The 14,839-nt window shown below is 41.7% G+C and overlaps 1 protein-coding gene across 2 annotated transcripts in view; it reads right to left on the reverse strand.

Annotated features, from left to right (window-relative positions):
• Nucleotides 1-14,839, reverse strand: part of LOC106590934 (uncharacterized) — a 45,004-nt gene that overhangs the window by 27,113 nt on the left and 3,052 nt on the right. For both annotated transcript variants that reach the window (XM_045713388.2, XM_045713387.2), the window contains exon 2: nt 233-310. In XM_045713388.2, the coding sequence (XP_045569344.1) occupies nt 233-287 (55 nt within the window). In that variant the 5' untranslated portion in view covers nt 288-310. The remainder of the gene's footprint in view (nt 1-232; nt 311-14,839) is intronic.

The following is a 14,839-nucleotide window of genomic DNA, read 5'->3' on the forward strand; positions in this document are numbered from 1 at the left end:
ATGGCTCACAATAACAGAAGGTTGTGTCCACATTTTGTTGCCATAGTTGCTGAGTTGAGTGTGAATGGAAACCACAGATAAGCATCTCTCAATGAGGAGTGAAAGACAACTATATAAAGTGAAGTAGACACGCCAAACAGAACAACAGAATAACATTATGGCTCTTAACCTTTTAGACATGTTTGTAAATTGAAACACAGGGCAACTAAAACAGTTATGAAAGGGAGCATACCTGCCACAGACCAGAAAAAGACCACCAACACACTTCCTGCTTTTCTCAAAGCCATTGTTGCGTCTCCCACCCTGCAGTCTTAAAAACATAAACAACAACTCACTAGCTGGTGAAATACAACATACATCATCATCATCATCATCAACAATCACTTCCTGAACAGATCTGTAGATCTGCTGTACTGTTTACACATTTTTCCACCTTGATTGTTCTGAAGCTGTTTTATTCTCAGAACCCCAAATATAGGAGGATAAATGTTAAATTCTCTATGGTCCGTCAAGCTGTATAGCAGCCTGAAGACTGACCACCAGGTTCAATGATAGCTCCAATCCCCAAGATATGAGGATAAACAGCAAGTGACTCTCTCTCACACACACACACACACACACACACACTACAGCGTTACACTGAGCATGTCGTGTTCCACCTGGTTAATCATCTCATCCCGATGTAACTCTATTTCTTGAATTGCATTGTTGGTTAAGGGCTTGTAAGTAAGCATTTCACGGTAAGGCTGTTGTATTTGGCGCATGTGACAAATAACATTTGATTTGATTTGATTGGATCAACACTCCTACACTGACACACTTATTGAATACTGGCCCTGATGTAACAACCAAAACACAGCTCAAAACATAACAAGAAGTAAATGGGCCTATACATTACCCTCAAGTATATGACTTATGACTATATACAAATAACTTAAAACTATATTTCAAGATTTTGTCAAGAGTACTTACAGAGTGAAGGGGAGAGGTCTGTACTGTAAGTCAACTTACTAACAGTGCATGGGAGTACTGTGGTTCATACATATTTAAAGTAGTCAGGGCACAGGTAGGTGATGCAGAACTATCCTTCCTCTTTAAGACATTAACATGTATAATGACCAGACCAGCACATCAGAAAGGGGAGGTTAGTGTATAAGAGTGGGTCATACACTTCCAAATGATAGACCTTACACTTCTTTAAATACAGAACCATGTTAACTATTTGTTCACTATTCTATTTGGAATGTTCTATATGTAACAAGTCAAAGTTTAATTTACATGTGGTCAGTTCCATGATATCATTCATTCTATTCTACTAATCAATTCAATGTACACTCCTCCTCACCTACGAAAGTGTCCAGTGTTATAGACCTCTCCCTACTGGCATCTCAATATTATGGCACCATCTTAATAATAATGTCCTCAATAATGTTTGGCTAAAAACAACATAACAAACTGGAAACAAATCACATAAAATGGTGAAACACAAGACTGGCTACTAATTGACACATTTAAGGATATTAACATTGATGTCTGTGGTAGTACAACATGCCACTATTGTATGTGACGTATGTGGCAGGGACTCTAGGCAATCACAGATTATAAAGAGATAACCAGCCACATCACGGACACCGACATCTTGCTACCTGATAAGCTAAACATCTTCTTCGCCCGCTTTGAGGATAACTCAGTGCCGCCGACACGGGCCACTCCCGAGGACTATGAGCTCTCGTTCTACGTGGCCGACGTGAGTAAGACATTTAAGAATTTTAACCCTCACAAGGCTGCCAGCCCAGACGATATCCCTAGCCGGGTCCTCAGAGCATTCGCAGATCAGCTGGCTTTATGGACGTATTCAATCTCTCCCTATCCTAGTCTGCTGTCCCTACTTGTTTCAAAATGTCCATCATTGTTCCTGTACCCAAGAAAGCGAAGGTAACTGAACTAAATGACAATCGCCCCGTAGCACTCACTTCTGTCATCATGAAGAGCTTTGAGAGGCTAGTTAAGGATCACATCACCTCAACCTTACCCGACACCCTGGACCCACTGCAATTTGCATACCGCCCCAATAAATCCACGGATTATGCAATAGCCATCGCATTGCACACTGCCCTATACCATCTGGACAAGAGCAATACCTATGTAAGAATGCTGTTCATTGACTGCAGCTCAGCCTTCAACGCCATAGTACCCTCCAAGCTCATCGTTAAGCTCGGGGCCCTGGATCTGAACACCGCCCTGTTCCACTGGGTCCTGAACATCCTGATGGGCCGCCCCCAGGTGGTGAAGGTAGGAAACAACACCTCTACTATGCTGATCCTCAACACAGGGGCCCACAAGGATGCGTGCTCAGCCCCCTCCTGTGCTCCCTGTTCACCCATTAGTGTGGCCACGCATGCCTCCAACTCAATCAACAAGTTTGCAGATGACACAACAGCCTACAGGGAAGAGGTGAGGGCCCTGGCGGAGTGGTGCGAGGAAAATAACCTCTCCCTCAACGTCAACAAAATGAAGGAGCTAAACGTGGACTTCAGGATATAGCAGAGGGAGCACACCTCAAACCATATCGATAGGGCTGCAGTGGAGAAGGTGAAATCCTTCAAATTCCTTGGTGTACACATCACTGACAATCTGAAATGGTCCACCCACACAGACAGTGTTGTGAAGAAGGCGCACCAGGTCCTCTTTAACCTCAGGAGGCTGAAGAAATGTGGCTTGTCCCCTAAGACCCTCACAAACTTTTACAGATGCACCATTGAGAGCATCCTGTCGGGTTGCATCACCGCCTGGTATGGCTACTGTACCATCCGCAACCGTAGGTCTCTCCAGAGGGGGGTGCGATCAGCCCAACGCATCACCGGGAGCACACTGAATGCCCTTCAGGACATCTACACCACCTGGTGTCACAGGAAGAAAAATATAATCAAAGACCTCAGCCATTCGAGCAACGGCCTGTTCACCCCACTATCATCTAGAAGACGAGGTCATTACAGGTGCATCAAAGCTGGGACCGAGAGACTCAAAGACAGCTTCTATCTCAGGCCATCAGACTGTTAAATAGCCATCAGTAGCCGGCCTCCACCCAGTACCCTGCCCTGAACTTAGTCACGGTCACTAGCCGGGTGGGTTACTCAATCCTGCAACATAGGCTGTTGCCGTATGTTAATAGACATGGAACACTGGTCACCTTAATAATGTAACACTGGTCACTTTAATGTAACACTGGTCACTTTAGTAATGTATCACTGGTCACTTAAAAAAAATTACACACGCTTTAGCCATTTCATATGTAAGTACTGTAGTCTACTCAAGTCCATCCTATTGGACTTTTGCTGTACACATACTATTCTATGTATTTATACTCCGGAAAATGACATTGCTCGTCCTAATATTTCAATATTTCTTAATTCCATTACTTTACTAATAGGTTTGTATGTATTGTTGTGTATTGTTAGATGCTACTGCGCAGTTGGAGCTAAGAAAAAAGCATTTTGCTACACCAACAATAACATCTGCTAAATATGTGTATGCAACCATTAACATTTGATTTGATCATCTTCTGTTACACTGTTGACCCTTGTGTACAGTACTGGTAGTAGCATTAGTTAGCAGAGGAATCAGTATCATCATCACCATAGCCTGCTGTATTGACTGCTGCTGTCCATATACTGTGTAGTCTAATGTAGCATGTTATCCATAAAATAGTCTAATGTAGCCTGCTATCCATATATAGTCTAATGTAGCCTGTTATCCATGTATAGTCTAATGTAGCATGTTATCCATATATAGTCTAATGTAGCCTGTTATCCATATATAGTCTAATGTAGCCTGTTATCCATATATAGTCTAATGTAGCGTGCTATCCATATATAGTCTAATGTAGCCTGTTATCCATATATAGTCTAATTTTGTCTGTTATCCATATATATAATGTAGCATTTTATCCATATATAGTCTAATGTAGCCTGTTATCCATATAATCTAATATAGCCTGTCATCTATATATAGTCTAATGTAGCATGTTATCCATATATAGTCTAATGTAGCCTGTTATCCATATATATTCTAATGTAGCCTGTCATCATCTATATATAGTCTAATGTAGCATGTTATCCATATATAGTCTAATGTAGCATGTTATCCATATTTAGTCTAATGTAGCCTGTTATCCATATTTAGTCTAATGTAGCCTGTTGTCCATGTATAATCTAATGTAGCCAGTTATCCATATATAGTCTCATTTTGTCTGTTATCTATATATAGTCTAATGTAGCCTGTTATCCATACATAGTCTAATGTAGCCTGTTATCCATATATAGTCTAATGTAGCCTGTTATCCATATATAGTCTAATGTAGACTGTTATCCATATATAGTCTAGTATAGCCTGTTGTCAATATAAAATCTAATGTAGCCTGTTATCCATATATAGTCTAATGTAGCCTGTCATCTATATGTAGTCTTATGTAGCCTGTTATCCATATAGTCTAATGTAGCCTGTCATCTATATATAGTCTAATGTAGCATGTTATCCATATTTAGTCTAATGTAGCCTGTTGTCCATATATAATCTAATGTAGCCAGTTATCCATATATAGTCTAATGCAGCCTGTTATCCATATATAGTCTAATGTAGCCTGTTATCCATATATAGTCTAATGTAGCCTGTTATCCATATATAGTCTAATGTAGCCAGTTATCCATATATAGTCTAATTTTGTCTGTTATCCATATATATAATGTAGCATTTTACCCGTATATAGTCTAATGTAGCCTGTTATCCATATAGTCTAATATAGCCTGTCATCTATATGTAGTCTAATGTAGCATGTTATCCATATATAGTCTAATGTAGCCTGTTATCCATACATAGTCTAATGTAGCCTGCCATCTAAATATAGTCTAATGTAGCATGTTATCCATATATAGTCTAATGTAGCATGTTATCCATATTTAGTCTAATGTAGCATGTTGTCCATATATAGTCTAATGTAGCCTGTTATCCATATATAGTCTAATGTAGCATTTTATCCATATATAGTCTAATGTAGCCTGTTATCCATATCGTCTAATGTAGCCTGTCATCTATATATAGTCTAATGTAGCATGTTATCCATATATAGTCTAATGTAGCATGTTATCCATATGTAGTCTAATGTAGCCTGTTATCCATATATATTCTAATGTAGCCTGTCATCTATATATAGTCTAATGTAGCATGTTGTCCATATATAGACTAATGTAGCCTGTTATCCATATATAGTCTAATGTAGCCTGTTATCCATATATAGTCTAATTTTGTCTGTTATCCATATATATAATGTAGCATGTTGTCCATATACAGTCTAATATAGCATGTTATCCATATTTAGTCTCATGTAGCCTGTTGTCCATATATAGTCTAATGTAGCCTGTTATCCATATATAGTCTAATGTAGCCTGTTATCCATATTAAGTCTAATTTTGTCTGTTATTAATATATATAATGTAGCATGTTATCCATATATAGTCAAATGTAGTCTGCTATTTATATATAATCGAATGGTGTCTGTTTTCTATATATAATAAAATGTTAACTGTTATCTACAGTGCATTTGTAAGTTATTCAGTCCCCTTGACTTTTTCCACATTTTGTGGAAAATTTCATCAATCCGCACACAATAACCCTTAATGACAAATCAAAAACAGGTTTAGAATTATTTGCAATTTATCAAGAATACAAAACAGAAATATCTTATTTACTTAAGTATTCAGACCCTTTGCTATGAGACTCGAAATTTACATTTACATTTTAGTCATTTAGCAGACGCTCTTATCCAGAGCGACCATCATTCTTAAATGGAAGAAGTTTAGAACCACCAAGACTCTTCCTAGAGCTGGCTGCCCGGTGAAACTGAACAATTGGGGGAGAATGGCCTTGGTCAGGGTGACAAAGAACCCAATGGTCACTCTGACAGAGCTCCAGAGTTCCTCTGTGGAGATGGGAGAACCTTCCAAAAGGACAAATATCTCTGCAGCACTCCACCAATCATACATGGCCCCATCCGTATGGTGAAGCTTGGTGGTGGCAGCATCATGCTGTGGGGATGTTTTTCAGCGGCAGGGACTGGGAGACTAGTTAGGATCGAAGGAAAAATGAATGGCGCAAAGTACAGAGAGATACTTGATGAAAACCTGCGCCCAAGACCTCAAACTGAGGTGAATGTTCATCTTCCAACAGGACAACGACCCTGGGCACACAGCCTAGATGACCAAGGAGTGGCTTCGGGACAAGTCTCTGAATGTCCTTGAGTGACCCAGCCAGTGCCCGGGCTTGAATCCGATCGAACATCTCTGTAGAGACCTGAAAATAGCTGTGCTGCGACACTCCCCATCACACATGAAAGAGCTTGAGAGGATCTGCAGAGGAGAATGGGAGAAACTCCCCAAATACAGGTGTCTCAAGCTTGTAGCGTCATACCCAAGAAGATGTGCGGCTGTAATCACTGCCAAAGGTGCTTCAACAAAGTACTGTGTAAAGGGTCTGAATACTTATGTAAATATGATACTTACATTTCAAATTTGTTTAACATTTTCCCAAAAAATCTAAAAACCTGTTTTTGCTTTCTAATTATGTTGTATTGTGTGTAGATTGATGAGAGAGATTTTCTTTTAAATACATTTTAGAATAAGGCTGTAACGTAACAAAATATGGAAGAAGTCAATGGGTCTGAATACTTTCCCACTGCACTGTATTTTACAAGAGTTATCTTTTTTTCTGTCCCTTCATCCAGTTTTGATGTCTATTTGCTATATATTTCCCTACTGTGCTTTGATGTTTCACAAAAGTTATTAACCTTTCTATTCTCATTGTTTATAACGATTGTAAATTAAAGATACATTTTTTTGCTAAGAGGATTATTATATTATTGATAGATTGACTATGACTTTTTAAATCACCCAGCAGTGCTATTTGCAGAGTTAGCTCCAGGTAAATGTTTCAATTCTTCATCCATTCCTGTAGCTGCGACCAAAAACAAGCTACATATGGACGGTACCAAAACAAATGATCTAATAATTCTGTCTCTTCACAGCAAAATCTGCAGAGCTGGGATGGTTGTATCCCCCATATATTTAACAATCTATTCGTTGCAATAATTTTCTATAACAATTTCAATTGAAAAACTCTGGTGTCATTTTGTGTGTCAGTTCATCAAAAACCTTTTCCCAACTATTTTGCCATCTATATAGCACATCTGACAATTATTTGAAACTTAAATGAAACTGGTATACTTTTTTATTCATCAGAACTGCATTAACCATTGTTACAGGGCAGCGGCAATTGTATGCACCCATTCAGTTTGTTTAACGACTGTCGTTAAACACATAGAAGTAGTAAAATAAGAAGAAATTGACTGTTACAGAACCCACTGTTCCCCGGGCGCCGAAGACGAGGATGTCGATTAAGGCAGCCCTCCGCACCTCTCTGATTCAGAGGGGTGGGTTAAATGCGGAAGACACATTTCAGTTGAATGTATTCAGTTGAACAACTGACTAGGTATCCCCATTTCCCTTTCCATTCCATCATGGTAAAGATGCAAAGATGTGGCCTCTATCCAACTCTATGCCAGGGGCCAAAAAGCTGATGCAGAGATTGCTTCCTTCCTTAATATTTTGTATTTGTATTTATTATGGATCACCATTAGCTGCTGCCAAGGCTCTTCCTGGGGTCCAGCAACAATTAAAGTGGTAATATACATTATAATATAATATTTAAACACTAAAATACGTTTTACAACAGATTTAAAAATACGAGTGCCCTCAGGCCACTACTTTACCACAATACACAATCCAGGTGTACGTGTGTGTATAGTGTGTATATGTGTGTTTGTACCTGTGTTTGTGACTCTTCACAGTCCTCACTGTTCCATGAGGTGTATTTTATCTGTTTTTCAAATCTGATTTTACTGCTTGTGTGAATTACTTGATGTGGAATAGAGTTCCGTGTAACCATGGCTCTATGTAGTACTGTGTGCCTCCCATAGTCTTTTCTGAACTATGAAGAAACCTCTGGTGGCATCTCTTGTGGGTTATGCATTGGTGTCCGAGCTGTGTGCTAGTATTAACCTGTTAGGGCTAGGGGGCAGTATTGACACGGCTGGATAAAAAACGTACCCGATTTAATCTGGTTATTACTCCTGCCCAGTAACTACAATATGCATATAATTATTGGCTTTGGATAGAAAACACTCCAAAGTTTCTAAAACTGTTTGAATGGTGTCTGTGAGTATAACAGATCTCAAATGGCAGGTCAAAATCTGAGAGATTCCTTTACAGGAAGTGGCCTGTCTGACCATTTATTGTCTTTCTTTGACATCTCATTCAATTACAAAGGATCTCTGCGGTAACGTGACACTTCCCACGGCTCCAATAGACTCTCAGAGCCCGGGAAAAACCTGAATGTCGTCATTTCAGCCCCAGGCTGAAACACATTATCGCCTTTCTCAAGTGGCCGATCAAGGGACTGTGGGCTTAGGCGCGTGCACTGGTCGCCCCCGTCTTTGTGTTTTTTTCCTCTGTTTGCCGAAAAGGAGATTCCCGGTCGGAATATTATCGCTTTTTTACGAGATAAATTGCATAAAAATTGATTTTAAACAGAGGTTGACATGCTTCGAGGTACGGTATTGGAATATTTAGAATTGTTTTGTCACGAATTGCGCCATGCGCACGACCCTTATTTACCATTTCGGATAGTGTCTGGGACGCACGAACAAAACGCCGCTATTTGGATATAACGCCGGACACTCTGGACGGGGCACTGTTGCCGGACACTCTGGACGGGGCACTGTTGCCGGACACTCTGGACGGGGCACTTTTGCCGGACACTCTGGACGGGGAACTGTTGCCGGAAGCTCTGGACGAGGCACTATTGCCGGAAGCTCTGGATGGGGTACTGTCGTTGGAAGCTCTGGACAGGGACTGCGCACTGAAAGCCTGATGCATCGGGCTGGTAGTGGAGGTACCAGACTGGAGATACGCACCCCAAGGCTAGTGCGAGGAGCAGGAACAGGACGAGTTGGACTGGGCTGATGCACTGGAGGCCTGGTGCGTGGTGCTGGTAGTGGAGGTACCAGACTGGAGACACGCACCTCAGGGCTAGTGCGAAGAGCAGGAACAGGACGAGTTGGACTGGGCTGACGCACTGGAGGCCTGGTGCATGGTGCTGGCTTTGTATATGCCAGACTGGATACACGCACCTCGGGGCTGGTGCGAGGAGCGGGAACAGGATACACTGGGCCGTGAAGGCGCACTGGCGGTCTCGAGCGCAGTACTGGCACCACCCTTACTGGCTGGATGCCCGCTTCCCCCTGGCAAATGCGGGGCGCTGGCACCGCGCACACCGGCCAGTGAATGCTCGGCCTCGACGCCGTGCGCATCACTCCATAGTACGGGGCCTGACCAGTAACATGCTGCCTCCGGTAAGCATGGAGAGTTGGCTTGTGGCCTAACCCTGGCCCAGCCAAACTACCCGTGTGCCCCCCCAAAAATATTTATTGGGGCTGCCTCTCAGGCTTAAATGCCAACTGTGTACTAATATAACAGTCCCGGTCCAATCCAGGCTTCCTCCATGGTCCCTCTCCGGCTAAATTCTCCTCCCAAGTCCACGACTCAAAATCACTCCTTTCAAGCTCCTTACCCCGCTGCTTGGTCCGTTGGTGGTGGGAAGTTCTGTAACGGTCGTCGTATGTAGTAGACCAAGGCGCAGCGGGTTGAGTGCTCATTTCAACTTTTATTTTACAGATCAGAGCGTGACATGAACATACCTTAGGCATGCTGCAAGGAGGCATGAGGACTGCAGATGTGGCCAGGGCAATACATTGACATTTCCGTACTGTGAGATGCCTAAGACAGCGCTACAGGGAGACAGGATGGACAGCTGATCGTGGCAGACCACATGTAACAACACATGTACAGGATCGGTACATCCGAACATCACATCTGCGGGACAGGTACAGGATGGCAACAACAACTGCCCGAGTTACACCAGGAACGCACAATCCCTCCATCAGTGCTCAGACTGTCTGCAATAGGCTGAGGGAGGCTGGACTGAGGGCTTGTAGGCCTGTTGTAAGGCAGGTCCTCTCCAGACATCACCGGCAACAACGTCGCCTATGGGCACAAACCCACCGTCGCTGTACCAGACAGGACTGGAAAAAAGTGCTCTTCACTGACGAGTCACGGTTTTGTCTCACCAGGGGTGATGGTTGGATTCGCATTTATTGTCAAAGGAATGAGCATTACACCGAGGCCTGTGCACTGGAGCGGGATCGATTTGGAGGTGGAGGGTCCGTCATGGTCTGGGGCGGTGTGTCACAGCATCATCGTACTGAGCTTGTTGTCATTTCAGGAAATCTCAACGCTGTGCGTTGCAAGGTAGACATCCTCCTCCCTCATGTGGTACCATTCCTGCAGGCTCATCCTGACATGACCCTCCAGCATGACAATGCCACCAGCCATACTGCTCGTTCTGTGCATGATTTCCTGCAAGACAGGAATATCAGTGTTCTGCCATGGCTAGCGAAGAGCCCGGATATGAATCCCATTGAGCACGTCTGGGACCTGTTGTCCGATAACTTGCAGGTGCCTTGGTGGAATAGTGGGGTAACATCTCACAGCAAGAACTGGCAAATCTAGTGCAGTCCATGAGGAGGAGATGCACTGCAGTACTTAATACAGCTGGTGGCCACACCAGATACTGACTGTTACTTTTGATTTTGACCCCCACTTTGTTCAGGGACACATTATTAAATTTCTGTTAGTCACATGTCTGTGGAACTTGTTCAGTTTATGTCTCAGTTGTTGAATCTTGTTATGTTCATACAAATATATACACATGTTAATTAAGTTTGCTAAAAATAAACGCAGTTGACAGTGAGAGGATGTTTTTTTTTTTGCTGAGTTTACTTCCAGACATCTAAGAGAGAGAGAGAGAACAGCTCACTGAACATTACTCGCACTAGTAAAGCTGGTTATGCTGTTATGTTATCCAGAGTGTTGGTGACTGCAACTGTGCTGTCAGATTGTACGTTAGTAAATTCAGAGCGATTCGCTTTCAGAGCGCACACTGGACTCTCTGGCCAATAAGTAGGGTTGTTCTGAAAGCTCTGACCTCACAACGACAGTCAAGCACCCAAGCTAACTAGCTAACATTGGCTAGCTACTTCCAAACACATAACGAGAGAACACCCCACTCCGACCATTTTACTCCCCCTAGCAGGGCCTGTTAGGCAGTTTTCATGTTATCCGGAGCGTTGGTGACTAACTGTGCTGCTGGCAACAATTTAATTATGCTTTGTTGCAGACGTTTACTGACACCAGACATATTCAATGGGTGTTGAGCATTCAAAAATGCATCAGTTATTCTGCACTCTGGCACACTAAGACGAGAGTCTTTTATTAAGAAATGCAGCTAGACAGATAGCTCAACAATGAATCCCAATGCATGACTTAACATTAGTTAGCGAGCCAGCCAGCTAGCTAGCTAACAGTATGCTAACCTAAAATTAAAATACTTTGTCAAAATTAGAGTGGAGTCTTTTGTTAAGACATGTAGCTAGCTAGCAAAACAATGGACCATAATCACAACTCATGACGTTACTACTCTGCATGAATCTGCAGTTAGCTAACCAACCAGGTTATATTGTTATAAATAATCAAGCAAATGTGTCTGAGATACAAAGAATAAGATCATACACAACGTTAGCTAGCGACCCAGCCAGCTAACGTTACCTAGCTAACAGTGCACTTGAAATGAAACAACTTCCTGTCAAAATTAGAAATGTGTAATATCTGAAAATGTAGATGGCTAGACCATCTTACCAGTATACATCATGGTTGGACACGTTTCCTGTCTGATGCCATGCATGGTTGCCCTTAGTTTGACGATATAATCCAGACTGGTGTTTTCTCCATGTCCTTAGCTATCATGCTCAAATTCCACTGATATCAAAACTCGGTCCTCCAGAAAGTAGAGAGCATACTGTTAGGGTTTGACCAACTATTTGTGTGCATATCCTATATAATATAACAATTTGTTTGCATAACCTATATAATATAACACAGATGCTATAATAATAACTTTATTAACTATAAGATAATTGAATACTGCTATATGTTAAGAGGAAGTGGCTCATGTGATGGTGGGTCATGTGGACAGAATGCTGATGCTTTAAAACAGGGTTTTGCAAGAGCTTTTCTGTAGAATAATAGCAATAACAGGATATGGGTGAAAGGTATATGCAGGGGGTGTAAGGGTTTTAGAGAACTGTGCATTGTGAAGTCACAAGATGAGACATCCGCCAGAGACAACAGCTACGCCAGGAAACAGGAGTGCGTCTAGAGGTTGGGACCAATCTGCACACCAACGATAGGCTGGAATAAGTCTAAACCATATTCTAGCCTCTACTATGACAGGCCCTCATGGAGAGGGAACTAAGTCTGTCCAGTATTTAAGGAAGAACATGTGATGTCATTACCAGTTCTCTGTCTGCCCTGCGAGGTGTTACAGAGAGCCCGTATATACGAGCCACCCATTTACCATTCAAGTGTTTGCATTAATTAAAGTACAAATAAATCTGAAGTTACTATGTGCTGACTATTTTGTTCTGATACCAGATCGAATTGACGCAACTTAACATGGTGACCCCGACGTTCTGGTAGAGGAACTTCACTGAGTATTGATCAGCCAATTGGACATCGCTGTCGTGGGAGGGGTGTTTCACAAACATCATGACAACTAAAAACAGGTAAGCAGACACCTATTGTTATAATAACTGAAGATCTGCATATTGGCTTTATCCAAATTAATTTTGTGAAGCACCTGTTCGATGTAAGTGAACCAAATTATGAATTATTATGAGTAGATAAGAAATATTATAGAGTCATTATTGTGACATGCAAACCCATGGTGAATGTGTTGTTATTACCTTGGTAACTTGAGTATTGTTCTACCGGCAAGATCCGTGACACTGTAGGGCACGATTAGGACCGGAGAAAATACTGAAATCTCCGGCTGGGATCGTAACTTAGAGGGTGCGACCCGGGGATATAGGGAATAATTGAAATAGCAATTGCTGCCGGCGAGGTTTGTAACTACGAGAGTACGACTGGGGTCGGAAAATTTTAGATAAGAATACTGGGTGACCGGCGAGACGGCGGAGTAATTCTTAGGAAAGGAGGTGAGGTTGGAGACGAGATAAAAGAGGAATAGTAACTTAGGAATGTAAAGGCAAGAGAATGATAGTATAATAGAAGTTTGAAGATAAGATTATATGCTTCATTTAGGTGTAGAATAAAAGGTGATATTTAACTGTTTGAATTTATTAACGAAAAAGCATCAAAAGGACTGGAGGAATATGTTAGATAGGACAATAATTGTGGCTATTGGCAAGGCACGTACTGCGGGCGTGGCTAGGGTTGTAAAGTATATGTTTTGAATGGTGGGGTAATGTTGGCTCTAACGGAGAGTTATTACTTGGTCTGATATACTATGGGTGTGGTTAAGTTTGAAAAATATGTTTTAAATGATGGGTTAAAGTTGGGACTAATGGTAAGAAAGATGCATAAGGTATGTGGAGACAAGACAAGGAAAAAGTAAGTCGAGGGTTAGACGTAGCCAGGGTATGGCTGTCTAAAGCCCGGATAAGAAGGCAAAAAGGCAAGTGTAAAGAAAGAGAGAGAGAAAGTTTGAAGAAGGATATCAGCAGGAAAAAAATAAATAATTATGTGCGTGTGAGATAGGTTTACTGACCAGTTAAAGGTAACTCGTATGTGTGTGAGACCTAATAACTTATCAAAAGTCACAACAGTAATTATTCCTAAAGTCTGAGAAGGAGAAAAAGAGAGACAGAGATAACGAGGAAGGAGCAGAGGGTGGAACGAAAAAGGAAGTTACTAAGAAAGTTGAAAAGTACGTTTGGCGATTTAAATGTTACATTTAAGGTCATAGACATTTCATAAGTGTGAAGCCGAAAGAGAGATACAATTGCAACATTGGTTTTAAATCTTGCGATAGAGGAAAGGCAGAACGCTGTTTGAAAAGAGGTAATATTTTTTTCCTATGAGTATGTGGCTGGAAGCGATTCTGGTCTGAATAATGGAATCGTAAAAGTTTTGTGATAAATTCTGGTTATTGATTCGTGATATTGATTGTTTAGTAACACCAGTGAATTGAACATTGCATGGAAAAATATCAAGTCATTAAAGTGAATTACAGGTGGAGTTAATTTTATTTTTACAGGGACGGTGCACATTAACCTGTTAGGGCTAGGGGGCAGTATTGACACGGCTGGATAAAAAACGTACCCGATTTAATCTGGTTACTACTCCTGCCCAGTAACTAGAATATTCATATAATTGGCTTTGGATAGATTGGCTTTGGATAGAAAACACCCTAAAGTTTCTAAAACTGTTTGAATGGTGTCTGTGAGTATAACAGAACTCCTATGGCAGGCCAAAACCTGAGAAGATTCCATGCAGGAAGTGGCCTGTCTGACAATTTCTTGCCCTTCTTGATTATCTCTATCCATTACAGAGGATCTCTGCTGTTACGTGACACTTCCTACGGCTCCCATGGGCTCTCAGAAGGCGGCAAAAAGCTGAATCGTGGCTTTGCAGGCTCTGGCTGAAAAAAAGTAGCGCGTTTGGGTAGTGGCTGGTTACAGTACTGTGAGACTCAGGCACGTGCCCGCGTCAACCGAATGCTTTGTTTTCTTTCCTCTGTTTACCTAAACGCAGATTCCCGGTCGGAATATTATCGCTTTTTTACGAGAAAAATTGCATAAAAATGGATTTTAAAC

Source organism: Salmo salar, chromosome 02 (assembly GCF_965601325.2).
Source record: "Salmo salar chromosome 02, fSalSal1, whole genome shotgun sequence".
Taxonomy (NCBI): domain Eukaryota; kingdom Metazoa; phylum Chordata; class Actinopteri; order Salmoniformes; family Salmonidae; genus Salmo; species Salmo salar.